Genomic DNA, 25,444 nt, shown 5'->3' with positions numbered 1-25,444 from the left:
TCACATATATAACGTATACACGTAAATGATAGCTAAACCAATGAGTATGGCGAACACATCCAGCCAACCAGTCCAGCCAGAGTTGATGTAAGCCTGCTCCCAGTCTTGGTTCTGGTTGGCCTCGGTAGTCTGTAGGCAGGAGCACAGATATGAGATTCTGAGCCCAGAAACCCTTGGGAAATCCCCTTCCTGGGTCCCAGCCAGAAGCACAGACAGGGGGGCAGGAAGAGAATAAAATTGGCCATCTTTAGTTGCTGGTGGCTCATACCTGTAATCCCAGCAATCAGAAAGCTGAGATCTGAGGATTGAGGTTTAAAGCCAGCCCAAAGTAGGCAAACCCAAGAGACTCTTCTGGCCAATTAACCATCAAAAAGCTAGAAGTGGCCCAGTGCTGGTGGCTAACGCCTGTAATCCTAGCTACTCAGCAGGCTGAGATCTGAGGATCGAGGTTCAAAGCCAGCCCGAGCAGGAATGTCTATGAGACTCTTATCTCCAATTAACCACCAGAAAACTGGAAGTGGCACTGTGGCTCAAGTGGTAGAGCATTAGCCTTGACCTGAAGAGCTGAGGGACAGTGCCCAGGCCCAGAGCCAGAGTTTAAGACCTATGACCAATAACAACAACAACAAAAAGCTGGAAGTGGAGGTGTGGCTCAAGTGGCCCAGCACTGAGTAGAAAAGCTAAGCAAGGGCACAGGCCCTGAGTTCAAGCCCAAGTCCCAGTACTAGCACACACACACACACACACACACACACAAAGACAAGGAAAGAAGCAAAAAGGAAGGAAGGAAGGAAAGAAAGAAGGAAAAGATTGGGCATTTACCCAAATGATCACAAACAAGGCCATACTAAAGCTACCAGCACAACTATGTTCATTATAGCATTATTCACCATAGCTAAAATATGGAACCAACCCAGATGCCCCTCAGTAGATGAATGGATCAAGAAAATGTGATCTATCTATCTATCTATCTATCTATCTATCTATAAAACAATGGAATTCTATGCCTCCATCTGATACCACTCATTTGTTAGGAAATGGAAAGACTTGGAAAAAATTATAGTAAGTGAAATAAGCCAGACCAAGAAACATAGGTCCCATGGTTTCCCTTATTTGCAATAATGAGTATACGTCTAGGATAATCTTACCAGACAATCAGAAAAGGTAAAAAACTATGTACATATGACCATATAAGATGATGCTAAGTGAAATGAACAGCAAGATAGAGACTCAAGAGGTTTTATCTTTGTCGCTGTTGTTTTTAATGTACTATGTGATTTCTTTGTTTCTTTTGTATGTTCTTCCCTCATGATATAACCCCTGTTTTCACTGTATTTGATTCAGGTGCCCTACATCTTATATATACATTTTTCTAATTGGGGAGGGGAAGGGAACTAACAAAATGCTGAAATAAGGATACAGGTTGACCCATTGTAACAATGAGATGTACAAGACACTATGTTGAAAAAGAACTTTACAACTTGGGAGGGGGAGGGAGGAGTTGGGCAGGTGGGGAGGGAAGGGATGGTAGGGGAAAAACAAAGGAAGGGGTAACAATGCTTGAAAGGAAACGTACTCATTACCTTACTCATGACACTGTAACCCCCCTGTACTGTATCTTTACAATAAAAATATATAAATTAAAATAATAATACTATTAAAAAGAAAAAAGTGGGGGAAGAGAGAAAAAAAAGGAAGGAAGAGGCCAAAGCCTGAGCACTCTTTTACCTTGCTGCTAAAGTAGACAGCTGCCAGTCCCAGGGGAGGGAAAAAAATTACTGCAAAGACAGTCAAACATATGTAATTTGGAGCATAAAATTCCAGTCCTTCAGGCATCTGTAGACTTGCTGATGTCTCTTTAGGGGCCTCACTTGGGCTAGCTGGGGTCTCCAGGGCACTTGGAGCTCCTGGGGCAGCTGGAAAAGCATCTGGGGCAGCTGGGTCATCTTTGGGTATGGAGATCATGATCAATCTATTCAGATAAAGACAGATCTTTAGTGTCTTGAAATCAGAGGCCCAGCCCCACTAAACCTCCCCTTGCTCTATCCACACAACCCCAACACCCAAACAGTCAAGGCCAATTCTTCACAATGGAGAAATCAGCACCTCAAGCCCTGATTGGCTGCCCTCATAAGGGGGTGTGGTCGTAGTGCTGTCTGGCAATTCAGGCTTCAGTGGGTGGAGCCAGACTCTGCCCCTTATTAGGTCATGACTGCTCCCACTTTGATAGGGATTGGTTGAATGCGGTAAATTTGGATATTGGCTCTTGCTGGTGTGGTGGCCCCACACATCTCTGTCTGTCTGTCTGTCTATCTGTCTGTCTGTCTATCTATCTTTTGTCCTTCCTTCCTTCCTTCCTTTTCTTTCCCATCTGTCCTCTTCATTTCTTTCTTTTAACCAGTAGGTCCTGGACTTGAACTCAGGGCCTGGGCTCTGACCCTTAGCTTTTTCACCCAAAGTTGACACTCTACTAGTTGAGCCACAGCTCTGTTTCTAGACATGAGTCTCAAGCTGGGTGCCGGTGGCTTACCAATGAGAACATACATCTGTTTCATGCATATGCAAGAGAAAAGTCACAATGGACAATGTGTCCCTGTTACTTGAAGAGTGGGGGGTTAAGAAAGGTAGGGAGCTGGATGCTGGTGGTTCATGCCTGTAATCCTAGCTACTCAGGAGGCTGAGATCTGAGGATCAAGGTTCAAAGCCAGCAGAGGCAAAAAAGTCCATGATGTGGTGCTGTGGCTCAAGTAGTAGAGCACTAGCCTTGAGCTGAAGAGCTGAGGGACAGTGCCCAGGCCCAGAGTTCAAGCCCCATGACCACCACCAACAACAAAAAAAGTCTTAAAGACTTTCTTTGCCTGTAATCCTAGCTACTCAGGAGGCTGAGATCTGAGGATTGCAGTTTAAAGCCAGCCCGGGCAGGAAAGTTCATGAGACTCTTATCTCCTATAAACCGCTAGAAAACTGGAAGTGGTGCTGTGGCTCAAGCGGTAGAGCACTCGCCTTGAGCTGAAGAGCACAAGGACAGTGCCCAAGCCCAGAGTTCAAGCCCCACGACCAACAAAAAAAATGATGGCTTTGAACTATGATCCTTATATCAGCCTCCTGAGTATCTAGGATTATAGACAAGAGCCATAGGTACCTGGCTCTTCATTCACAGTCAGTGGGGCTTGAACTCTGGGCCTGGTTGCTGTGAGCATTCTACCATTTGAGTCACAGTGCCACTTCAGGTTTTCTGGTGGTTAATTGAAGATGAGTCTCATGGACTTTCCTGCCCAGGCTGGCTTTTAACTGTGGTCCTCAGATCTCAGCCTCCTGAGTAGCTAGGATAACAGGCATGAGCCATCGTTGCCCAGCTGAATTTCATTTAACTATTTTTTTCTTCCGTCTCTCCCAAGGGCTGTGAATCCCAGGAGAGCTATGGTCTTTTCCATCCAGAGGTATTTGTGGGCCTCAAGTCCCAGCCCAAATCCTAAATGATGGTAGATTACACTCAGTATTCACTCTGGAAATGAGACTCACACATAGATAGTGAGCCAATCAAGAGTTCAAAACAGAATCCACAACAGAAAAAGGACAGTTTATCACTCAGTCTTCCAGTCATTGCAAAAGGGATGTGATGGGGAAACACCTCTTACAGACATTGACCAATCAGAAGCCAGATATTAGAGCTGGAGGCATGCTCTGAACAGAGTAGCCAATCACAACAAAGTAGGGACTAATGGGCTACATCCTGTGAGTCTTAATTGCCTGCCCAGGCTTAGCCTCTGGGACTAGGGGAGCCCAGGGAGGTCATGAGAACTTTGACTGTGTCTGTGATGGGTTTATCAGCAATGCTGCGGGATGGGGGGGGGGGTGCGTGAGAGGGACGGGGGTGGTGGTGGTGGTGGTGGTGGTGGTGGTGGTGGGTGGTGATAGTGGTGGTGGTGGTGAGAGTTGTAGTATGTGTTTCCACAGAGGAGAAGCTAGAGGAGATGAAACAGTGGGAAGGAGACAAGGGAGGGATTATGGGGGCACAGGAATGACAGAGGCTGGCTGTGAGGTATTGTTCTAGGACCATGGAAGTTACATGGGAATGTGGAGTTTGTGGTGAGCTTTGGCTATTTGGGGACAGGCTGGGTTTTTAGTATATCTAACCAGAAAAGGTATGGCTTAGGGCACTCAGATTTCCCCTGCCTGACCCTCTTACTTGTGTCTGTAATTTTCTTTTTTTCTTTTCGGTCAGGGGGCTTGAACTCAGGGCCTGGGAGCTGTGCCTGAGCTTTTCTGCTGAAGGCTAGTGCTGTACTGCTTTGAGCCATAGCGCCACTGCCGGTTTTCTGGTGTTTCATTGGAGATAAGGGTCTCACTGACTTTCCTGTCCAGGCTGGCTTTGAATCCAGATCCTGCAGACCTCAGCCTCTTGAGTAGCTAGGATTACAGGCGTGAGCCACCAGCGCCTCACCCTGTGTCTCTATACTGCACTCTCTCTGTGTCTCCCTCCCTCCTCAGGAAGGACCTCATAGCTAAAAGAACCCACTCCAAAGATCCAGAATCTCAGATCAAGTTAATGCAGCAGCATAAACAGCCACTGGTGCTGCAGACTGTTGTCCTGATGCCCCTGCTTCTCCTCCAGTGGGATTTCTTGGGTCTCTCCATCATTTCCATCTTCTTCCTCATCCTGCTGGCAATCCCTGCCCTGTTTTACTCCTTTAAGGTGGGCACCACACAGCTCCCAATTGAACCACACCTCCAGATTTTTGTGTGTGTGGCTTTCATTATATTCCAATAGGAGCTTCCATTATGCGAAGCACAGCATAGGCCTCTTTAAAAAAACAAACATTGACTGGGTACCAGTGACTCATACCTGTTATTCTAGCTACTCAGGAGGCTGAGATCTGAGGATTGAGGTTCAAAGCCAGTTGGGGCAGGAAAGTCTGTGAGACTCATATCCCCAGTGAACCACAAGAAAACTGGAAGTGGCGTGTGGCTCAAGCAGTAGAGTGCTAGCCTTGAGCTGAAGAGCTGAGGGACAGCGCCCAGGCCCAGAGTACCTCAGGACTGACTAAATAAATACATAGGTTGGGATGGGGGTGGGGGCTCTCAAATTTATTCTTTCTTTCTTGTTTGCTTGCTTTCTTTCTTTCCCAGTGTTAGGGCTTGAACTTGAGCTTCTTTTGCTCAAGACTAGCACTATACCACTTGAGCCACAGCACCACTTCCAGGTTTTTCTGTGTATTGTGTGTGGTACTGAGGAATGGAACCCAGGGCTTCACGCATGTGAGGCAAGCACTCTACCACTACGCCACATTCCCAGCCCTCAAATTTCTTTTTCATTAATCCAGATTCAAACCACCATCTGCCTCCTATGCAGCTAAAAATGCGGGCATGAACCACTTTGGCCTAGATGGCCATTAAATCTTTTGTCCTTATGTCTGTATCCTCAGCCTCTCACTTTTCCTCTGAGGGACTGCTTTGAAATCCTGGGAGGGCCAGGTGCTGGTGGCTCACACCTGTAATCCTAGCTATTCAGGAGGCTGAGACCTGAGGATCGTGGTTCAAAGCCAGCCCAGGTAGGAAAGTCCGAGAGACTCTTATCTCCAATAAACCACTCAAAAACCGGAGGTGGCGCTGTGGTTCAAGTGGTAGAGTGCTTGCCTTGAGCTGAAGAGCACAGAGACAGCGCCCAAGCCCAGAGTTCAAGCCCCACGACCAACAACAAAAAAAAAGAAATCCTGGGAGGACTTTTCTCTTTTTCCCCTCACCTTCTGGCTGCCTTTCCTCCTCCAGAACATGCTTCCCACCTTGTGTAATTCCAATGTCCTACCCAATACTCTCTCCCTCCCTCCCTCCCTCCCTCCCTCCCTCCCTCCCTCCCTCCTTCCTTCCTCCCTCCCTCCCTCCCTTCCTCCCTCCCTCCCTCCCTCCCTCCCTCCCTCCCTCCCTCCCTTCCTTCCTTCCTTCCTTCCTTCCTTCCTTCCTTCCTTCCTTCCTTCCTTCCTTCCTTCCTTCCTTCCTTCCTCCTTCCTTTCCTTTGGGCACTGGGGCCAGAACTCAGGGCCTGAGTACTTTACTTTTTCACTGTCAAGGAGTCACTGCTCCACTTCTGGCTTTTTGCTGGTTCACTGGAGATTAAGAGTCTCATGGGCTTTCCTGCCTGGGCTGGTCTGAAACCTAGATTCTCTGATCTCAGCCTCCGGAGTAGCTGGGATTACAGGGGTGAGCTACCAGCACCTGGCTTTATCTCTTTTTCTCCTGGGGCCTTTAACACTACCCTGGGGCCTCCTTTATACCACAGTCCCACGCTTGCATTCTACCTCCTACCCCACCTTTCCTGTTCCTAAAATACTTCTGCCAGCTTGCCTCTACCCATCCTCCCACAGACTGGGGAAGCCAACTTCCATCATGATCAGAGAAAGGCCTAGAAATATTCCAATCTGGCCTTGGGCTTCAGAATCTCCAGCATCCTGGTGGGGGCCATTATGATCTCCAGCTGCCTTGCGTTCGAAATCATGAAAGGGAAAACGTGAAGGCTGCCTCCCCTCTGTGAGTACTGGCCTAGTCTTCCTGGAGTCCTTGAACTTGACATCAGCCATTGCCTGGCCCAGAGGAAATCTCCCAGCTGGCAGCACTTTTAAGAACAACAAAGTTTATGAGGAAGATCTGCTTTTCCATCACCTGTATATGTGTGCCCATATTTGTTCACATGTCCTCTAGGTCCCTCTTCTATCGTGTAAGTGTGTGTGTGTGTGTGTGTGTGTGTGTGCACACGCCAGTACTCAGGGCCTCGGTGCTGTCCTTTAGTTATGTTCAAGCCTGGCACTCTACCACTTGTTTTTTGGGGTGGTTCATTGGAGGTAAGAGTCTCACAGACTTTCCTGCCTTGGCTAGCTTCAAACCATGATCCTCTAGATCTCAGCCTCCTAAGTAGTTAGGATGACAGGTGTAAGCCACCAGTGAGTAAAAGAAAAAAAGAACATTCCAGAGAACAAAGAGTCCTTCTTGCTTACTTGGCAGTTAGTGAGGCCAGAGTCCCTGTGCCAGTTTTTTTATTTTTATTTTTTTTGGGGGGGGGGGGCAGGAAACAGCCAGGGGACATGTGTGGTAGAAGAAGGGCAGTTTACAGTTTACAGGGGCGGGGGGCGCATCCCTGGGCTTTGGGTGTCTGGTGAGGATCAGCGGAAGTACTGGGCAGCTGGATTGCAGCTGGGAGCCGGGAGGGCCCTGGCCTGACTTGTGTGCGCAGGCTCCCTCAGTGTTCAGGTAGAAACCCAGTGTGGGGCAGAGGTGGAGCTGGAGAGGAGGGCCTGCTGGCAGGTCAGGGCGGGAGAGGGTGGGACTTCCAAGGAGAAGCAGGAGAGAGCGAGTCAGGATTTGACCTTGAAGTCCCTGCACAAGGTCAGCCTGGCCAGGGTCTTAGGAATTGAGTGGCTCTGCACTCAGCCCTGGGGATGTGGACCCGCCCAGTTGCACCGAGTACAGGCAAACTCAGCTGCCAGTTTGGGCAGCCTGAGGTGTCAAGCTTGGCCCTTGCTCTCCCCTGGTCCTGTCTGCAGAAGAGAGACAAGCAAAACCCCTGTCTGCCTAGTCCCTCTCCTGGGGTCTGGCAGTGAAAAAGTGAAGGGCATTCTTGGGTCCACTATCTTATCAGAGAGAGGTGCAAACACACACAGAGATTCAAGGTCAAGGTCCTGGCGAAATTCTGCATTCAGCAAATATTCCCTGGGGCTGGCTGGGGCTGGGTAATACAGGGCACAGGGCAATCATGGAGACACCCCAGGCCCTGTCTCCACAGAGACTGCAGTGAAGATGAAATGTCTGGGTGGCGATGGAGGAATTGGTGGCTCACATGGTCAGGGCCAGGCTGGAGACAGACAGGGGGTATGTGTGGGAAACCCCAGTGGAAGACTAGATGTAGCCTTGGATCATGGACCAAGGAAGGCACAGGGAGAAAAACTGTGTTCTAGCCAACAGGAATGGTATTAAGATAGAATATAGAATAGTGGGGATTGGGAATGTGGCTTAGTGGTATAGAGTGCTTACCTAGCATGCATGAAGCCCTGGGTTTGATTCCTCAGTACCCCATAAACAGAAAAGGCTGGAATTGGCTCTGTGGCTCAAGTGGTAGAGTGCTAGCCTTGAACAGAAGAAGCTCAGGGACAGTGCCCAGGTCTAGAGTTCAAGCCCCAGGACTGGCACAAAAAAAAATCCAGGCACAGGTGGCTCACACCTGTAATCCTAGTTACTCAGGAGGCTGAGATCTGAGGATCGTGGTTCAAAGCCAGCCTGGGCAGGAAAATTTGTGAGACTTATCTCCAATTAACCACCAGAAATCTGGAAGTGGTGCTGTGGCTCAAGTGGTAGAGTGTTTGCTTTGAGTTGATGAGCTGAGGGACAGAGCCCAGGCCCAGAGTTCAAGCTCCACAACCAGAAAAAAAAAAAAAAGAATATAGAATAGCATCTCTAGCATCTCCAACAGAGCCGAGGAGTATGTGTTCGTGGCCACAAAAGAAGCATTTCAAGCTGGGTGCTGGTGGCTCATGCCTGTCATCCTAGCTACCTCAGGAAGCTGAGATCTGGAGGATCATGATTCAAAATCAATCCAGGCAGGAAAATCCATGAGACTCGTTTTTTGTTTTTGTTTTTGTTCTGTCGGTTGTGGGGCTTGACCTCTGGGCTTGGGTGCTGTCCCTGTGCTCTTCATCTCAAGGCTAGCACTCTACTGCTTCAGCCATGGTGCCACTTCCAGTTTTCTAGTGGTTTATTGTAGATAAGAGTCTCACAGACTTTCCTGCCCGGGCTGGCTTTGAACCGTAATCCTCAGGTCTCAGCCTCCTGAGTAGCTAGGATTACAGGCATGAGCCACCAGTGCTCAGCTTATGAGACTCTTATCTCCAATGAACCACCAGAAAACTGGAAGGGGACTGTGGCTCAAAGTGGTAGAGCACTAGCCTTAAGCAAAAGAAGCTCAGGGAGGTGCTCAGGCTTTGAGTTCAAGTCCCATGATTGTCCTCCCCTCCCCCACAAAAAGGGGGGGGAGAAAAAAAAGCATCTTGGGTTGGCGGGATAGCTCAGTTGGTAAAGTGCTAGCCGATGAGCAAAAGCATCAGGTGCCAAATTTGAGTTCTGGACTCGCACCTAAAAAAAGAAATGAAAAAAAAAGAATCTGGGCAAGGGAAGGAAAATGAACAGAAGGATAAAGGACTGTCAGAATTCTGAAGGACACTGAGTCCCTAAGACTTTTTATAGGCCTGGTCCCAGGAAGTTCCTGTGCAAATCCCCCCTAAAACCCATTTACCACCACCTGCAGATGGTTCATGCCTGTCATCCTAGCTACTCAGGAGGCTGAGGTCTGAGGATCACGGTTTGAAGCCAGCGGTGACAGGAAAGATCGTGAGACTCATCTCTAATTAACAACCCAAAGCTGAAAGTAGAGCTGTGGTTTAAGGGGTAGAGAGCTAACCTTGAGTGAAGAAAGTTCAGGGACAGAGCCCAGACTCTGAGTTCAAGTGCCAGTACCAGCACATACACATAGGAACCATTTACTTGTCCCTTGTCTATTTAATAATCTACCCACTGGCTTTTCCTTCTCAGGAAAAGAAAAAGTTTTCGAATTCTGACCATTCATTGGTCTCAAGCAAGTTTCCAGTGATTTGCCCCAGGCTCAGAAAGACCTGGAATTACCAAGACCATCGTGTTATGTCACACTCGCCACATTTCTGGGGAGAAGTTTTTGCCAGAAGCTGCCCATCAGCCTGAGATGCCATTCTCTCTCTCTCTCTCTCTCTCTCTCTTTCTCTCTCTCTCTCTCTCGTGCTCGCTTTCTCTCCTTCCTTCCTTCCTTCCTTCCTTCTTTCCCAGTCCTGGGGCTTGAACTCTGGGCCTGGGCACTGTCCCTCAGCTCTTCAGCTCAAGGCTAGCACTCTACCACTTGAGCCACTGTTTTTTTTTTTTTTTCCTTTCTGGTGGTTCATTTGGAGATAAGAGTCTCATGGACTGAACCTCGATCCTCAGATCTCAGCCTTCTGAGTAGCTAGGATTATAGGCGTAAGCCACTGGCACCCGACTATTTTTTTTTTTTTAAGGATTGAATCTTGGAGTCTTTATTTAAAGGCCAGTGGCTGCATGGTGGATTCCTGTCTCAAAGACCAGCAGCCAGAAAATATACTTAATACTGTTAAAAAAAACAACAAGAACGGGGCGGGGGGGGGGGGGAGGTTGTATGTAGGAGGTCTCTGAGACATTGGGGAGGAATTCTGGGAGACGAGAAAAGGATGTGTGGACTCAGGATCAGGCAGTAGCTCTATGGATTCAAGACTTAGGTAATGCCTTGTGGACTCGGGTTCAGGTAGTAGCTCTGTGGACTCAGGCTCAAGTAGTGACTACATGGATTCAGGCTCAGGTAGTATAGTGTAGCTATGTGCAGTCAGTATCAGACAGTAGCTCTGTGGACTCAGGCTTAGGCAACACTTTATGGAATCAGGTTCAGGTAGTAGCTGTGTGGACTCAGGCTCAGGGAATGACTATATAAATTAAGGCTCAGGGAATGACTATATGAATTCAGGCTTAGGTAATATAGTAGCTGTATGAACTCAGGATTAGAAAGTAGTTGTGGGGACTCAGGATCAGACAGTGGCTATAAAGATTCAGGCTCAGGTAGCATAGAAGTTGAATGGATGCAGGCTTAGGCAGTAGCTAAGCAAGAAGGGAAGCCTTTAGAAGGATGTAAATTGAAGGAGTACCCTATCTGTTTTACACCCCTAAGTTCAAGTTCAGCCAGTACTCAAATGGTCTCATTTCAAGGGCAGTCAGGGTGACCACACCCTATGCTGCCTCCTCTCCTAGGCCCAGGGCAGGCTGGGGACCAGCGGCTGGGTAGTGTGGGTGAGCCCAAGCTACTACCTGCTTTGACTTTTCCAGGTGGTGCCCTGCTGAGGAAAAGGGTATCAAAAAGGTGATTAGCTTATCAAGTTCACTCATAGCTGCCCTTGGAGACATGTCAGCTTCTGGAGGCCAAAGCAAAATCATACCCAAGACTCCATCATTAGCCAAGTGCTGGTGGCTCACGCCTGTCATTCTAGCTGGTCATTCTAGCTTCTCAGGAGGCTGAGATCTGAGGATCGAAGTTTGAAGCCAACCAGGCCAGGAAAGTCTGTGAGACCCTTATCTCCAGTGACCCAGCAAAAAGCTGGAAGTGGAGCTGTGGTTCAAGTGGTAGGGAGCTAGCCTTGAGCAAAAAGAAGCTAAGGGACAGTGTCCAGGCTCTGAGTTCAAACACACACACACACACACACACACACGCACACACACACACACACACACACACACACACACACACACACACACACACAGAGTACACACAGACCCCAACATTCTGCCAGCCCCACTCCTCACTTCCAGAGAGTCCTTCCTGGGGGAACTGCAGGAGGGTTCCCAACTTTCCTTGTGCCTTTGTTCCTTTTCCTGGACAGGAATCGAAACAGCTGAACGTGTAGCATACCACTCGGACTCTCTTTGAACCTGTTTCCCCATCTGCACAATAGGTATATGAGAGCCCCCTTCACAAATGACCAGGAAGTTCTGCAGTTGATTTCAACCCTGAGTATTGTCACTTGACTCCCCCAGTGCCTCAGTTTCCCCAGCTGTAATGGAGTCCTCACCTGGAAGGGTCACTGGAAGGTTAAATAAGTGAATACCCGCCAGCTCAGAATACCCACTGGCTCTTCCCATTGGCTGTTCCCCATGGCTCCCAGGCTGAGTGGTAAGGTGTGCTGGGATTTGGGCCGGTTGGGGCATCCAGGAGGAAACACCTGGGCTTTCCAGGCCTGGAGGTCACTCCAAGGAGCCTTCTAGTCAGCTGCCGTCAGCCAGGTCTGCCCTGCCCCACCCCATCTGCCCTGGGTATATCAGAGCCAGTCCAGACCCCAGGAGCTGGCAGAGACAAGGAAGGCAGAGGGGCCAAGCACCATGGGGAAGGCAGTGAGTGACTCCTGTGGGGTCAGGGCGGGAGGGCAGGGGGGAGGGGGCAGGGGTCTCAGTGGCATCTCTTGCCTTCCTTGTTGCCCTCCATCCTTAGGAAAATTACGAGCTCTATTCCGTGGAGCTGGGATCTGGCCCTGGTGGGGACATGTCGGCCAAGATGAGCAAGAAGAAGGCAGGCGGTGGGGGAGGCAAGAAGAAGGAGAAGCTGGAGAACATGAAGAAGGAGATGGAGATCGTGAGCCCAGGGCTGAGGGCCAGGGAGGAGGGACGGAAGGCTGGGGGACTGGGGCCAGGAAGAGCTAGAGTCAGTGTCCTGTCCTCAACCACAGAATGACCACCAGCTGTCAGTAGCCGAACTGGAGCAGAAATACAGGACCAGTGCCACCAAGGTGAGCTGATGTAGGGGTGAGGAGGGACAGGGAGAGAGGGAGAGAAGAGAGGAAGCATTAGAGGGTCAAACTTGGTCCAGATCATGCCTGGAATCCCAGCTACTCAGGAGGCTGAGATCTGAGGATTGTGGATCGAAAACAGCCCAGGCAGGAAAGTCCATGAGACTCTTATCTCCAATGAACCACCAGAACACCGGACGTGGCGCTGTGGCTCAAGTGGTAGAGCGCTTGCCTTGAGCAAAAGAACTCAGGGACAGCGCCCAGGCCCAGAGTTCAAGCCCCATGACTGACAATAAAATAAAGGGTCAAACTGAGGAGAGGGGAGAAGGAAAGAGAGGGGAGAGGGAAGGAGAAACATGAGACACACAGGGAGGGGGAGGGTGTGTGGACTGGGCAGGGGAGCGGGCCCTGATGTGACCTCACCCCTGCATTCCCAGGGCCTGACTGCAAGCCTGGCGGCCGAGTTCCTGCTTCGGGATGGGCCCAATGCTCTGAGACCCCCAAAGGGCACCCCGGAATATGTCAAGTTTGCCCGGCAGTTGGCGGGTGGTCTGCAGTGCCTCATGTGGGTGGCCGCCGCCATCTGTCTCATTGCCTTCGCCATCCAGGCCAGCGAGGGCGACCTCACCACCGACGACAACGTGAGTGTGTGGCGCTGCCCGGCAGACACGGCACACAGGGACGGGACGTGAGGGGACGGAGGAGAGCAGCGCGGACCAAAGGGTCACAGGCTGAGGAGGCAGAGCGGTGGAGATCCCCATCCTGGGGGGTAACGGGGGCCAGAGGTCATAGGTCACAGGGACATTGGACATGAGAGGTAGAGGAACACGGAAATGCCATATGTAAAGATGGAAGTGGGGTGGGTGGAGATGTGGCTCAGTTGGTAGAATACTGGCCAGTGAACAAAAGCAGCAGGTACTGAGTTCGAATCCCAACTAGAACTTTTTATTTATTTAGTTAGTTATTTACTTACTTACTTATTTTTGTCAGTTGTGGGGCCTGAACTCTGGGGCCTGGGCGCTGTCCCTCAGCTCTTCAGCTCAAGGCTAGCGCTCTACCACTTGAGCCACAGCACCACTTCTAGCTTTTTCTGCTTATGTGGTGCTGAAGAATTGAACCCAGGGCCTCACGCATGTGAGGCAGGCAGTCTACCACTGAGTCACCTTCCCAGCCCAACTAGGATTTTTTTTTTAGGTCCAAACCTAAACAACAACAAAACCCAGAGCAGAGGTAGGACTTGAGTGCTGTATCTCAGGGGCTCACACCTGTCATCCTAGCTACTCAGGCGGCTGAGATCTGAGGATCACAGTTCAAAGCCAGCCTGGATAGAAAAGTCTGTGAGACTCTTCTCTCTAATGAACCACCAAAAAGCCAAAAGTGAAGCCGTGGCTCATGTGGTAGAGCACCAATCTTGAGTAAAAAGACTAAGGGACAACTTGGTGCTAGTGGCTCACACCTGTCCTCTTAGCTGCTCAGGAGGCTGGGATCTGAGGATGGTGATCGCATGAAAAGCCTATGAGATTTTTGTCTCCATTTAATCACCAACAAAGTCAGAAGTCAAGTTGTAGCTCAAGTGGTAGAGTGGTAGCCTTGAGTGTAAAACTAACTAACTAACTAACTAACTAACTAAGGGACAGCTCCCACGTCATGAGTTCAAGTCCCAGGATAGGTATACACACACACACACACACACACACACACACACACACACACACACACACACTTGATGCAGGAAACCTCAGAATATGAGGACTGTGAAGACCCAGGATGTAGAAGCCATAGGATTAGGGACACAGTGACACAATACACAGGAAATAAAGGTATGCATAAGCAGGAGCTGGTGATTCACACCTGTAATCCTAGCTAAGATCTGAAGATCAAGGTTCAAAGCCAACCCAGGCAGGAAAGACTCTTAACTCCAACGAACCACCAGAAAACCTGAAGTGGAGCTGTGGCTCAAAGAGGTAGAGCACTAGCCTTGAGCAAAAGAGGTTCAGGAAGAGCACTCAGGCTCTGAGTTCAAGCCCATGACCAACACAAATAAATAATAAGTAAATAAATGAATGGATGCACAGGACCCGGGGACAGGAGCTCAGACCCCAGGGAGCAGTGCGGGAGGCTTCACAGTAGCATGGGGGGAAACCCTGGAGGTGATGCCAAGAACACCAGGGGACACAGGAGGCCCCTTGGTGTTGGGCAGCGGCCTTGGGCAGGAGTGTCCAGCCCCTGTGCATAACCCTGTCCTCTCTCCCTTCAGCTCTACCTGGCCCTGGCTCTGATTGCTGTGGTGGTGGTCACTGGCTGCTTTGGCTATTATCAGGAGTTCAAAAGCACCAACATCATTGCCAGTTTCAAGAACCTGGTGCCACAGGTGGGTCCTCCTCCCGTGCCTGGAGCCCTGTGACGCTTTCTATCATCCCCAACCATCCCTGTCTAGGCTGGTCATCTCTCCCCCTATAGGAGCGGGAAGAAGTCTTTGCTGTCAAAGGCTGTATGGATATTCCTAGCATCATTTGCCAGCCATAGAAAATGATCAATGGTTGGGTGCTCGGTGGCTCACGTCTGTAATCCTAGCTCCTAGGAGGTTGAAACCCGAGGAGAACAGTTCAAAGTCAACTTCTGACAGGAATATCTGTCAGACTTTTTTTTTTTTTGGTGCTGGAACCCAGAGACTGAGCATTTGTCCCTAAGCTTCTTTTGCTCAAGGCTAACTTTCTAACACTTGAGTTCCACCTCCACTTCTGTTTTGTTTTTGGGTTTTTTTGGTAATTGAGTGGAGATAATCTTAGGGGCTTTCCTTCCATGGGCTAGCTTTGAACTTCAACCCTCAGATCTCAGCCTCCTGAGTAGCAAGGTTGACAGGCATGAGCCACAAGCACCTGGAAACTAGTGATCCTGTCTGTGAGACTCATATCTCCAATTAGCCCACAGAAAACTGGAGGTGGAGGCATGGTTCTAGTGGTAGAGCACCAGTCTTGAGTGGAAAAGCTATGGGACAACACCCAAGCCCTGAGTTCAAGCACCAATATTTGTGCATGTATGCACATGTGCACACACTTTATTTATTTGGTCACGAGGCTTGAACTCTGGGCCTGGGCACTGTCCCTAAGCTCTTCAAGGCTAACGCTCTACCACTTGAGCCACAGTGCCACTTCCAGTTTTCTGGTTTATTGGAGAGAAAAGTCTCATGGACTTTCCTGCCTGGGCTGGCTTTGAACCTCGATCCTCAGATCTCAGCCTCCTGAGTAGCTAGGATGACAGGCATGAGCCACTGGTGTCTGGCTACACACACATTAGTAATACAGGCAGACAGCCACAGGCAGCGGACTAGCAAGATCTGGTGTGTGTCCTGTCACGTGCCAAATGATTTCCAAGGCCTTATAAAGCCCTCAGGCCAGATGTTCCCCACTCCTTCTTTTAGGGCCTCAATTCTTCCCACCTTCCACCTCCTTATGTCCCCAATCCCAGTCAGCGAAGTCTACCTGTACCTGTCTCATGCCACTCTGCTGTTCCCCACAGCAAGCCACTGTGATCCGGGATGGGGACAAGTTCCAGATCAATGCAGACCAGCTAGTGGTGGGTGATTTGGTGGAGATGAAAGGCGGGGACCGCGTGCCGGCAGACATCCGTATCCTGTCAGCCCAGGGCTGTAAGGTGGACAACTCTTCGCTCACGGGAGAATCGGAACCACAGACCCGCTCTCCAGAGTGCACACACGAAAGCCCCCTGGAGACCCGCAACATCGCCTTCTTCTCCACCATGTGCCTTGAGGGTCTGTGCTCCTCCTTGAGAGCCACCACTGCCTTCGTGATCCCTCTTAGGCTCCCCGCCTCTTATCTTCTGTGACCCACACCTCCCCACTCCCAGGACAGCCACAGAGAAGGCTCACCCCCAGCTGCTCTCCCTGCAGGCACGGCTCAGGGTCTGGTGGTGAACACAGGGGACCGCACGATCATCGGCCGGATCGCATCGCTGGCCTCGGGAGTGGAGAACGAGAAGACACCTATTGCCATTGAGATCGAACACTTTGTGGACATCATCGCGGGCCTGGCCATCCTCTTTGGTGCTACCTTTTTTGTGGTGGCCATGTGCATCGGTTACACCTTCCTGCGGGCCATGGTGTTCTTCATGGCCATTGTGGTGGCTTATGTGCCAGAGGGGCTGCTGGCCACTGTCACAGTGAGTGGGGGACACAGAAAGGGACCTAGAGAGCTCAGAGCCTGTTCATCTGTTTACCCATCCAGGCTTTCCCCCATTATCTCCCTTCCTATCCCTCATCCATCCATCTCCCTGCCATTCACCTTCTACTTTTCCATCATTCATCGGTTCAGCAACCACCAAATGCGTGAAGGCTCAGGGAGTAGGCTTGAGGCCTAGTGTGGGCAGCCAGTGTGTATCCAGGCTTTGTGTGTGTGTGTGTGTGTGTGTGTGTGTGTGTGTGTGTTGTGGGATTGTCCCTAAGTTCTTTTGCTCAAGGCTAGGGCTCTACCGCTTTAAGCCACAGCCTTACCTCCAGTTTTCTGGTGATTAATTGGAGCTAAGAGTTTCATGGACTTTCCTACACAGGCTTGCTTCAAACTTCGATCCTCAGGTCTAAGCTTCCTGAATAGGATTACAGGAGTGAGCCACTGGCACCTGGCTCCAAGCATTCATTTACATATTTATTTTCTGCTGGTACTGGGGTTTGAACTCAGGACCCAGGCACTGTCTCTTGTTTTTGCACTCAAAGCTGGTGCTCTACCACTTGGAACACAGTTCTACTTCTAGGTTTTTGTTTTTTTTGTGTGTAGTTTATTGGAGATAAGAGTCTCATAGACGTTCTTTTCTGGGCTGGCTCTGAATTATAATCTTCAGATTTCAGCCTCTTGAGTAGCTAGGATGACAGGCATGAGCCACCAGCAACCTGGCTTAAGCCTTTTTCATTCTGTTCAGTTTTGCTTTGGGGAGCAGGATGCTGCACTTGCCAGATGGAGGCTGGAATAAAGGATCTCCTTCTCATCTCCAGCTCTGAGAGAGGAGTAGAAGGTACTGGAAGCAGTAATTGGCTCCAATGCCTGCATCTCTCACCTCTCCTCAGGTCTGCCTGTCCTTGACAGCCAAGCGGCTGGCCAGCAAGAACTGCGTGGTCAAGAACCTGGAAGCCGTGGAGACCCTGGGCTCTACATCGGTGATCTGCTCCGACAAGACGGGGACCCTCACCCAGAACCGCATGACTGTGTCACACCTGTGGTTTGACAACCACATCCACACAGCAGACACCACGGAAGACCAGTCAGGTATGGAGGTGGGAGGAAGAGGGGGCCAGGTTTCCGATTGTGGTGATCTTAAGTGAGCTTAGGGAAGGCTTTAAATTAATGGGGGGTCTCTTCAGCTCGTGTCTGTCAGGGTGCTCAGAATCCCATCTCAGAGACTTGAAGACTTGATATGAGGTCTGGGGAGCAGGTCCTGTTGTGGGGTGTGAGGAGGGGACCTGTGGGACAGGCTCGGGGGGCTCTGCCCCGGCCTCCCTCCTGGCCCCAACCTGGATGCTTGGTCTCCAGGACAGACGTTTGACCAGTCCTCGGAGACGTGGCGGGCGCTGTGTCGCGTGCTCACCCTCTGCAACAGGGCCGCCTTCAAGTCTGGCCAGGACGCGGTTCCTGTGCCCAAGGTGAGAGCCTGGGGGATGCCAGGGGATGCCAGGAGCCTGGTGACACCCACTGCGACCTTGACCTTTGTCCTCACTCCCAGCGCATCGTGATCGGAGATGCGTCCGAGACTGCACTGCTCAAGTTCTCAGAGCTGACGCTGGGCAACGCCATGGGCTACCGGGACCGGTTCCCCAAAGTCTGTGAGATCCCCTTCAACTCCACCAACAAGTTCCAGGTGCGCAGGGGGGCTGCAACGGGCCCCCGCTCGGGAGCCTCAGGCCCCGCCCACAAACCAAAGCCACGCCCACGAAACAAAAACCATGCCCATCAAACCAAAGCCACGCCCACAAAGCCCCGCCCACGAGCCCCCAGGTCTCTCTCTCTCTCTCTCTCTCTCTCTCTTTCTCTCTCTCTCTCACACACACACACAGAGCCCCCTTCCACATCCCCATTTCCCATCCTGCCACAGGTTAGGCCACACACCCCCAGTCCCTCCCCCACCCACGTCCTGCAGCCTTCTCATTTTGGGGTGTAGGGAGTCGGGAGTAACTACTCATGAAATGTCTCCAGTCCAACTCTGCACCCCACTCTGCGCATTCCTCGTGCCCAGGACCTTGTCCTAGCCTTTAGTCTTTACCAAAGTCTGTCTCTGGGTACAAGCGCCTTAATCCCTAGACTCCAAGGCCAGTTCTCAGCCCCGCCCCATCTTTCAGGCCACGCCCACACCTCAGCCCCGCCCCGAGTAACCGCTCCCACAAACACAACTCCGCCCTTGGTGGTCACGCCCACAGCCCAGTCCTCCCCGTGACCACGCCCTCAGCCCCCAACGCCCCGCCACCGTGCACACGCGGTACGGCCACGCCCACAGGTGGCCACGCCCCTCCTCCCACAGCTGTCCATCCACACGCTGGAGGACCCACGTGACCCGCGGCACTTGCTGGTGATGAAGGGCGCCCCCGAGCGCGTGCTGGAGCGCTGCAGCTCCATTCTCATCAAGGGCCAGGAGCTGCCCCTGGACGAGCAATGGCGCGAGGCCTTCCAGACGGCCTACCTCAGCCTGGGGGGCCTGGGCGAGCGCGTGCTGGGTGAGCCCGCCTGGCCGGGCCGGGGAGGGCCGCGGAGGGGGGCGTGGTGCCTCCCCCTCCCGCTTCCCCCTCACGCTCCCTGCTTCCCGGCCAGGCTTCTGCCAGCTCTACCTGAATGAGAAGGACTACCCGCCTGGTTATGCCTTCGACGCGGAGGCCATGAACTTTCCCAGTAGTGGCCTCTGCTTTGCGGGACTTGTCTCCATGATTGATCCTCCCCGGGCCACCGTCCCGGATGCTGTGCTCAAATGCCGGACCGCAGGCATCCGGGTACGCCACTGATGGGGAGGGGGGGGGTGAGGACGGAGGATGGATGAATGGGGGGGGGGGTTGAGGTGACAGAAAAACCCAACTACAAACTCCTGAGAAATAGAAGGACAAAAAGAAAATTCAGATATAGCTGGATCCAGGAGCTCAGTGTCGTTAGGGATTTACCTTTCTCCTGGCCTCTGCCCTGCTTTTCTCTGTTCCCCCTCACCCCACCCCAGTAGCTTTAACTTAAACCTCTCGCCTGTCTTGCCAGATTGGGTCACATATGTATTCACCCCTGGACCAGTTATTACTGTGTGTAACTGGGACAGAATAGCTTGTTGGGGCCAGGTCTGGGCTTAAGTGCCCAATCATAGCCAGGGATCTCATTTCAACCCAATGGCCAGAAGGGCTGACATGGTTCTTAAATGACAAATCAAGGGTAAAGAGCTACTGGAGAACAAACCCTTCCAGTGGTCTTTAAGGACCTAGCAAGTGGCTTTGCCATCTTTCTAATCTACTTCTTCTCTTACCTCTTATCCACACCTCTCTAGGCACCGCTATTTTCCCAGAAATTCAACATGTTCTCACCCCAAGGCCTTTGAACTGACAGTTCTTCCTTCAAGAATCTCTCTTCCTCCAGGTCTCCGCTTAAATGTCACCTTTCTAGTAAAGTCTTTGCTGGACCTAATCAAGTTGAGCTACTCCTTCATGGAGCTTATTTTCCCTTCTTTTATTAGCCTGCTGTATAACTCATTTGTTTAATTTGCCTGCTTTCTGTTTCTTCCTGCCAAAATGTCAGCTTCTCAAAGACAGGAACAGTTTTGTTTTTTTTTTTTTTTTTTTGGTCAGTTGTGGGGCTTGAACTCTGGGCCTGAGCACTGTCCCTCAGCTCTTTAGCTCAAGGCGAGTGCTCTACCACTTGAGCCACAGCACCACTTCCAGTTTTCTGGTGGTTTATTGGCGATAAGAGTCTCACGGACTTTTCTGCCTGGGCTGGCTTTGAACCATGATCCTCAGATCTCAGCCTCCTGAGTAGCTAGAATTTCAGGCGTGACCTACCAGCACCCAACTCTGGTGGTGTTTTGTCTAGGCAAGATAGTAGGTCATCATGTTTGGTTGAGACAATCAATGGAGCATATGAGCTTTCTCTCAGGGAAGATGGGGAGCTTGGGTCTGCTGCCTCCTACCCCTTGCAGGTGATCATGGTGACGGGTGACCATCCCATCACAGCCAAGGCCATCGCAGCCAGCGTGGGCATCATCTCAGAAGGCAGTGAGACGGTGGAGGACATTGCTGCCCGCCTCCGGGTACCTGTGGACCAGGTTAACAGGAAGTAAGCCCTTCAGCCCTCCCCCATAGCTCTCCCTGCATCCCATGCAGCCAGAAGAGGCCCCAGCTCAGCACTCTTCCCCCTCCCCAGAGATGCCCGTGCCTGCGTGATCAATGGCATGCAGCTGAAAGACATGGACCCAGCGGAGCTGGTGGAGGCATTGCGTACCCACCCCGAGATGGTGTTCGCTCGTACCAGTCCCCAGCAGAAGCTGGTGATCGTGGAGAGCTGCCAGCGGCTGGTGAGAGCCTGACTGGGGTGGGTGGCAGATGGGCCAGGCTAGACCCTGAGCATTCTCCCACTGAGCACTTTCCTGCAGGGTGCAATCGTGGCTGTAACAGGGGATGGCGTGAACGACTCCCCCGCCCTGAAGAAGGCAGACATTGGTGTAGCCATGGGCATCGCTGGCTCAGATGCTGCGAAAAATGCAGCCGACATGATTCTGTTGGATGACAACTTTGCTTCCATTGTGACAGGCGTGGAACAGGGTCCGAGCTGGGCCAAGGAAAGTGGGGGGCGGGGGATGGGCAGTGTGTGGGCTCAGGAGGAAATGGGCTGGGAGGAGGCTGATGTATCTGCTGCCTCCCTACAGGCCGGCTGATCTTTGACAATCTGAAGAAGTCTATCGCGTACACCTTGACCAAGAACATTCCAGAACTGACACCCTACCTCATTTACATCACCGTCAGTGTGCCCCTGCCCCTTGGGTGCATCACCATCCTCTTTATTGAGCTCTGCACTGACATTGTGAGTTCAGTCCCCAGGCCCTGTGCTGTGGTGCCCCACCCCCAGACCCACGCCCCCAAGTGGCCACAATAGGCCAAGATTAACATGCCTCTGTGTGTGTGTGTGTTGCTGCTACTGAGGCTTGAACTCAGGGACTGGACACTGTCCCTGAGCTTTTTTTCACTCAAGGCTAGTGCTGTGCCACTTCAGACACAGAGGTGGAGAGTGACAGAGACATGGAGACACAGAGAGAGACACACACAAAAGCAGAGGCAGTCATAGAAAATGGCTAGAGACTAGACACACAGAAACTAAGAATCCAGGAACTGGATGGCTGTAGTACATTCCTGTAACCCAAGCTACTCAGGAGGCTGAGATCTGAGGATCTTAGTTTGAAGCCAGTATCTGGACAAGCAAGTCTGTGAGACTCATCTCCAATTAATCAGAAAAAAGCTCACATGGTAGAGCACTAGTTTTGAGTGAAAAAGCTAAGAGATAGGGGCTGGAGAGGATGGAGGAGAGGGAGAAAGTAAGAGAGCCAAGGACAGCGCAACAAAAGCTAACCTTTTAATGGAGATGACACATTACCCAGACGGGCCGCTGCAGGCCCTGTCTCTTGTTCTTGCCTGGTGGGTGGAGGATGGCTGGAAGTGTGGGACAGGACCCTGGCCACCCTCAGCTCTGCTTCCTTCTGCTCTTGGCCAGTTCCCATCTGTGTCCCTGGCGTATGAGAAGGCAGAGAGTGACATCATGCACCTGCGTCCGCGGAACCCCAGACGCGACCGCTTGGTCAATGAGCCCCTGGCTGCCTATTCCTATTTCCAGATAGGTGAGCGTGCATCGGGGCTCTCCTTGCTGCACACACCTGCCTGGGTGTCTGATCTTAGGTCCCCTATATCCCTGCTTTCCCTTGGGTCTTTGTTTCTGAGGGTTCTCTACATTTTTCTGTATCCCTTTCCCCTTTTTCTGCCTCTGTCTCATGTCTATCTCAGGGCCTTGATTTTTTTTTTTTTTGGTCCTGGGGCTTGAACTCAGGGCCTGAAAGCTGTCCTTGACAATTTTGCTCAAGACTAGTGTTCTACCATTTTGAGCCACAGCTCCACTTCCAGTTTTCTGGTGGTTCATGGTTGATAATCTCACAGACTTTCCTGCCCAGGCTGGCTTCAAACCTTGATCCTCAGATCCCAGGTTCCTGAGTAGCTTGGATGACAGGTGTAAGCTATCGGCGCCCGGCTTTCTCTTGATCTTGACTTAATGTCCCTGCCCCTCCCTGCTGCCCACCTCTTTCCCAGGGGCCATCCAGTCTTTTGCTGGCTTCGCCGACTACTTCACGGCCATGGCGCAGGAGGGCTGGTTCCCTCTGCTGTGCGTGGGGCTGCGGCCACAGTGGGAGGATCACCACCTACAAGATCTGCAGGACAGCTATGGCCAGGAGTGGGTGAGCTCCTGTCCACCCAGTCCTGGGACTGCCCTGATCCTGTGCTACCTGATCTGGGGCAGTCCACCACGGCTCTATGGGGACAGGCTAGCCAGCTGTGCTGGTGCCTTCTTGGAGGCAGATTGCCTGGGCTTGTGGTCTGGTATGGCTTTGACAAGATGTGTGACCTTGGGCAAGTTGCTTTGCATCTCTGTGCCTTGTTTCCCACTGGTCTCTACAAATCCTGCCTTGGGACTCCAGTCCTTCCTTTCCGGGCCTCTCCCCTGGGCTGTCAGGAAGCTGCTTCTCTGCTTTGGTTGTGAATGCCAGGCAGCTCGGTGCACAGCCTGTGCAGCAGCATCCGAGCTCTGCATGCTCAGGTCACACAGAGCCAGCAGCCGAGCCTCCTGTGAGGGGAAGGGAGGCATGGGGGGTCCTAGCCCAGGGCCATGGGGCCCCCGGGGGTAGCTGATCTGCCTGGGCTCAGGCTGGCTTGGTTTTGTCCAGACGTTCGGGCAGCGCCTGTACCAGCAGTACACCTGCTACACCGTGTTCTTCATCAGCATCGAGATGTGCCAGATCGCAGACGTGCTCATCCGCAAGACGCGCCGCCTCTCGGCTTTCCAGCAGGGCTTCTTCAGGTGACCCCACTGTTCCCTGCATGTCCACCCCTCGTCCCCCTACCCCCTGGCACTGGTCCCTCCCCATACTGGCAAGCCCCCGCACCACCACGGCAGGCTGTGCACTGGTGCATTAGTCCTTGCTGATGCAGTGGGGGGACTGCCACCGCAGAGTTACAGCCACCCCATGTTTAGTGTCTGGGGACGCCCCGCTGCCACCACTTTTAGTGCACCGTGACTCAGTGCTGAGTTCCCAGCCTGCCTGAGCTTGTCCTCCCTCCCTGGCAGGAACCGGATCCTGGTGATCGCCATCGTGTTCCAGGTGTGCATTGGCTGCTTCCTGTGTTACTGCCCGGGGATGCCCAACATCTTCAACTTCATGCCGATCCGGTGAGGGGCTGGGGCTCGGCGGGGGGATGGGGTGTGGGGTGTGGACATGGTCTGGGCATTGCCCTCACCCACCGCCCCCCTGCACCTGCAGCTTCCAGTGGTGGCTGGTCCCCATGCCCTTTGGCCTGCTCATCTTCGTCTATGATGAGATCCGCAAACTTGGAGTTCGCTGTTGCCCAGGGAGTGAGTGTAGGGGCTGGGTGCCCCTGACTTGTGATCATCTACCGCACCTCTCAATCCTCTCCCAGCCCACCCCCCAACTCATTCCCTCACCTTGGGGCCTGGCTCCCCACTTCGCAGGTCTTGCTCTAAGCCTTCTCCTCCCCCCCTCCCCTAGGCTGGTGGGACCAGGAACTCTACTATTGAAAGGACACTGTGCCTACTACAGGCAGAAGGGGGTAGACACATGGCTCCTCCACAACAGCTGCACAGCCAAACAGTGTCACGCCTGCACCTGTGCGTGTCCCATCCAGAGGCCCTGCCCACTGTTCCCCCAGCCCATCCCTGCCCCTGAGCCCGGAGAAACAGCTTCCCAGGGGGCTGGTACCTCCCAGTGGGATGTGTGGATGGAAGCGTGGGCCTGGGGGCTGCTGGGTGGAAAAGTTCACACTGCCTGAGAGTAATAAAACCATCCCGCTCTGCAAGCTGGGCAAGTGCCATCCAGACTCTGTTGCTTAGCTTGTCATACCCACTGGGCCCACAGGCACTGGTCCCCTGCACATCCCGACATGGCATCTAGGCCACCACCACCACCACCTTGACCAGCTCTGGCCTCCTGGCTTCAATTTCCACTCAACAGTCATGGCCTGGACCCGTCCTTCCCCCTACCTACAATTCCTCCTTGTCCTGTTCAATTCTCAGCCACACCTCCATCAGCCTAGGCTCCATTGGAAAGCACCTCTGGGGTCAGGGGCCGGTGTCTGGTACTTGTTTTCTTGGCTACTCAGTTGGATGAGATCTGAGGATCATGGTTTGAAGCCAATCTGAGCAGGAAAGTCTATGAAGACTTTTATCTCCAATGAATCACCAAAAAAAGCTAGGAATGGAGCTGTGGCTCAAGTGGTAGAGCGTTAGCCTTGAGTAAAACTCAGAGACAATGCCAGGCCCTTCAGTTCAAGCCTCAGGATTGGTGTGCATGTGCATGAGCATGCGCTCACACACACAGCACCACTTATAGGTTCCACAGACCCGTTACAAACCTGAGGCCTGGACCCTTACTGTCCTACTGCCCAGGCTTCCATCCCAGCTCTGCCATTTCTGGCCCATGATCTCACAGAACATCTCCCCAGGTGGGGTGCGTCCCATCCCCCTTCCTCTAGCATGAAGTCAGATGATCAATGACTCCCAGGTCTGACCAGACATCTACCTGTGGAGTGGGGCCAGCTGATGGCTTCCCATCAGAGGACAAACGATCTTTCTAGAAACAGCAAGACTAGCATAGGAGAGCCAAACAGAGCTGTCTCTTCCTAAGACCTCATGAGCTTGGCAGAGAAAGGATGAGCCATTGGGAACAGCAGGGTTGGGCACCTCACATGACGATGATGATGGAGCTGGAAGCATGGCACTCCAAGTCCTGCCTGACACGGAGGCCCACAGGAGAAAGGGATGGGGTGCAAGGTGGGCGCTGGCAGGGGGGTGAGCCCG

At 52.1% G+C, this 25,444-nt stretch overlaps 2 protein-coding genes across 2 annotated transcripts; one reads left to right on the top strand and one right to left on the bottom strand.

The window, feature by feature from the left end:
* LOC122097336 (transmembrane protein PMIS2-like) lies at nucleotides 1-1,965 on the bottom strand. Its single transcript, XM_042667767.1, has 2 exons — nucleotides 1,729-1,965; nucleotides 1-129 (listed from the first exon to the last, which is right to left on the bottom strand). Exons 1-2 carry the CDS (start codon nucleotides 1,963-1,965, stop codon nucleotides 1-3), a joined length of 366 nt encoding a protein of 121 aa, XP_042523701.1.
* Nucleotides 1,966-11,900: 9,935 nt separating this feature from the next.
* Nucleotides 11,901-24,223, top strand: Atp4a (ATPase H+/K+ transporting subunit alpha). The gene is made up of 22 exons (XM_042667973.1): nucleotides 11,901-11,958; nucleotides 12,056-12,196; nucleotides 12,291-12,350; nucleotides 12,788-12,991; nucleotides 14,608-14,721; nucleotides 15,870-16,122; nucleotides 16,261-16,529; nucleotides 17,428-17,626; nucleotides 17,891-18,000; nucleotides 18,081-18,215; nucleotides 18,873-19,065; nucleotides 19,160-19,335; nucleotides 20,514-20,650; nucleotides 20,738-20,888; nucleotides 20,967-21,135; nucleotides 21,240-21,394; nucleotides 22,079-22,202; nucleotides 22,666-22,811; nucleotides 23,298-23,431; nucleotides 23,699-23,800; nucleotides 23,892-23,983; nucleotides 24,138-24,223. Exons 1-22 carry the CDS (start codon nucleotides 11,947-11,949, stop codon nucleotides 24,164-24,166), a joined length of 3,105 nt encoding a protein of 1,034 aa, XP_042523907.1. The 5' UTR covers nucleotides 11,901-11,946; the 3' UTR covers nucleotides 24,167-24,223.
* Nucleotides 24,224-25,444: the final 1,221 nt, after the last annotated feature.

This window comes from Dipodomys spectabilis, unplaced genomic scaffold (genome assembly GCF_019054845.1).
Source record: "Dipodomys spectabilis isolate Male_0828 unplaced genomic scaffold, ASM1905484v1 ptg000422l, whole genome shotgun sequence".
Lineage (NCBI taxonomy): Eukaryota > Metazoa > Chordata > Mammalia > Rodentia > Heteromyidae > Dipodomys > Dipodomys spectabilis.
Note: the sequence above shows the minus strand (reverse complement) of the source record. Positions and strands in the feature narration are given on the sequence as shown.

Excerpts from the sequence above, each read along its gene's own strand:
- LOC122097336 (XM_042667767.1), bottom strand. The coding sequence starts at position 1,965 with ATGATCTCCATACCCAAAGATGACCCAGCTGCCCCAGATGCTTTTCCA. Across the intron at positions 130-1,728 it reads CTGTCTACTTTAGCAGCAAG|ACTACCGAGGCCAACCAGAA; the intron begins GTAAAAGAGTGC and ends TCCTGCCTACAG.
- Atp4a (XM_042667973.1), top strand. Across the intron at positions 22,812-23,297 it reads ACAGCTATGGCCAGGAGTGG|ACGTTCGGGCAGCGCCTGTA; the intron begins GTGAGCTCCTGT and ends GGTTTTGTCCAG. Across the intron at positions 23,984-24,137 it reads AGTTCGCTGTTGCCCAGGGA|GCTGGTGGGACCAGGAACTC; the intron begins GTGAGTGTAGGG and ends CCCCTCCCCTAG.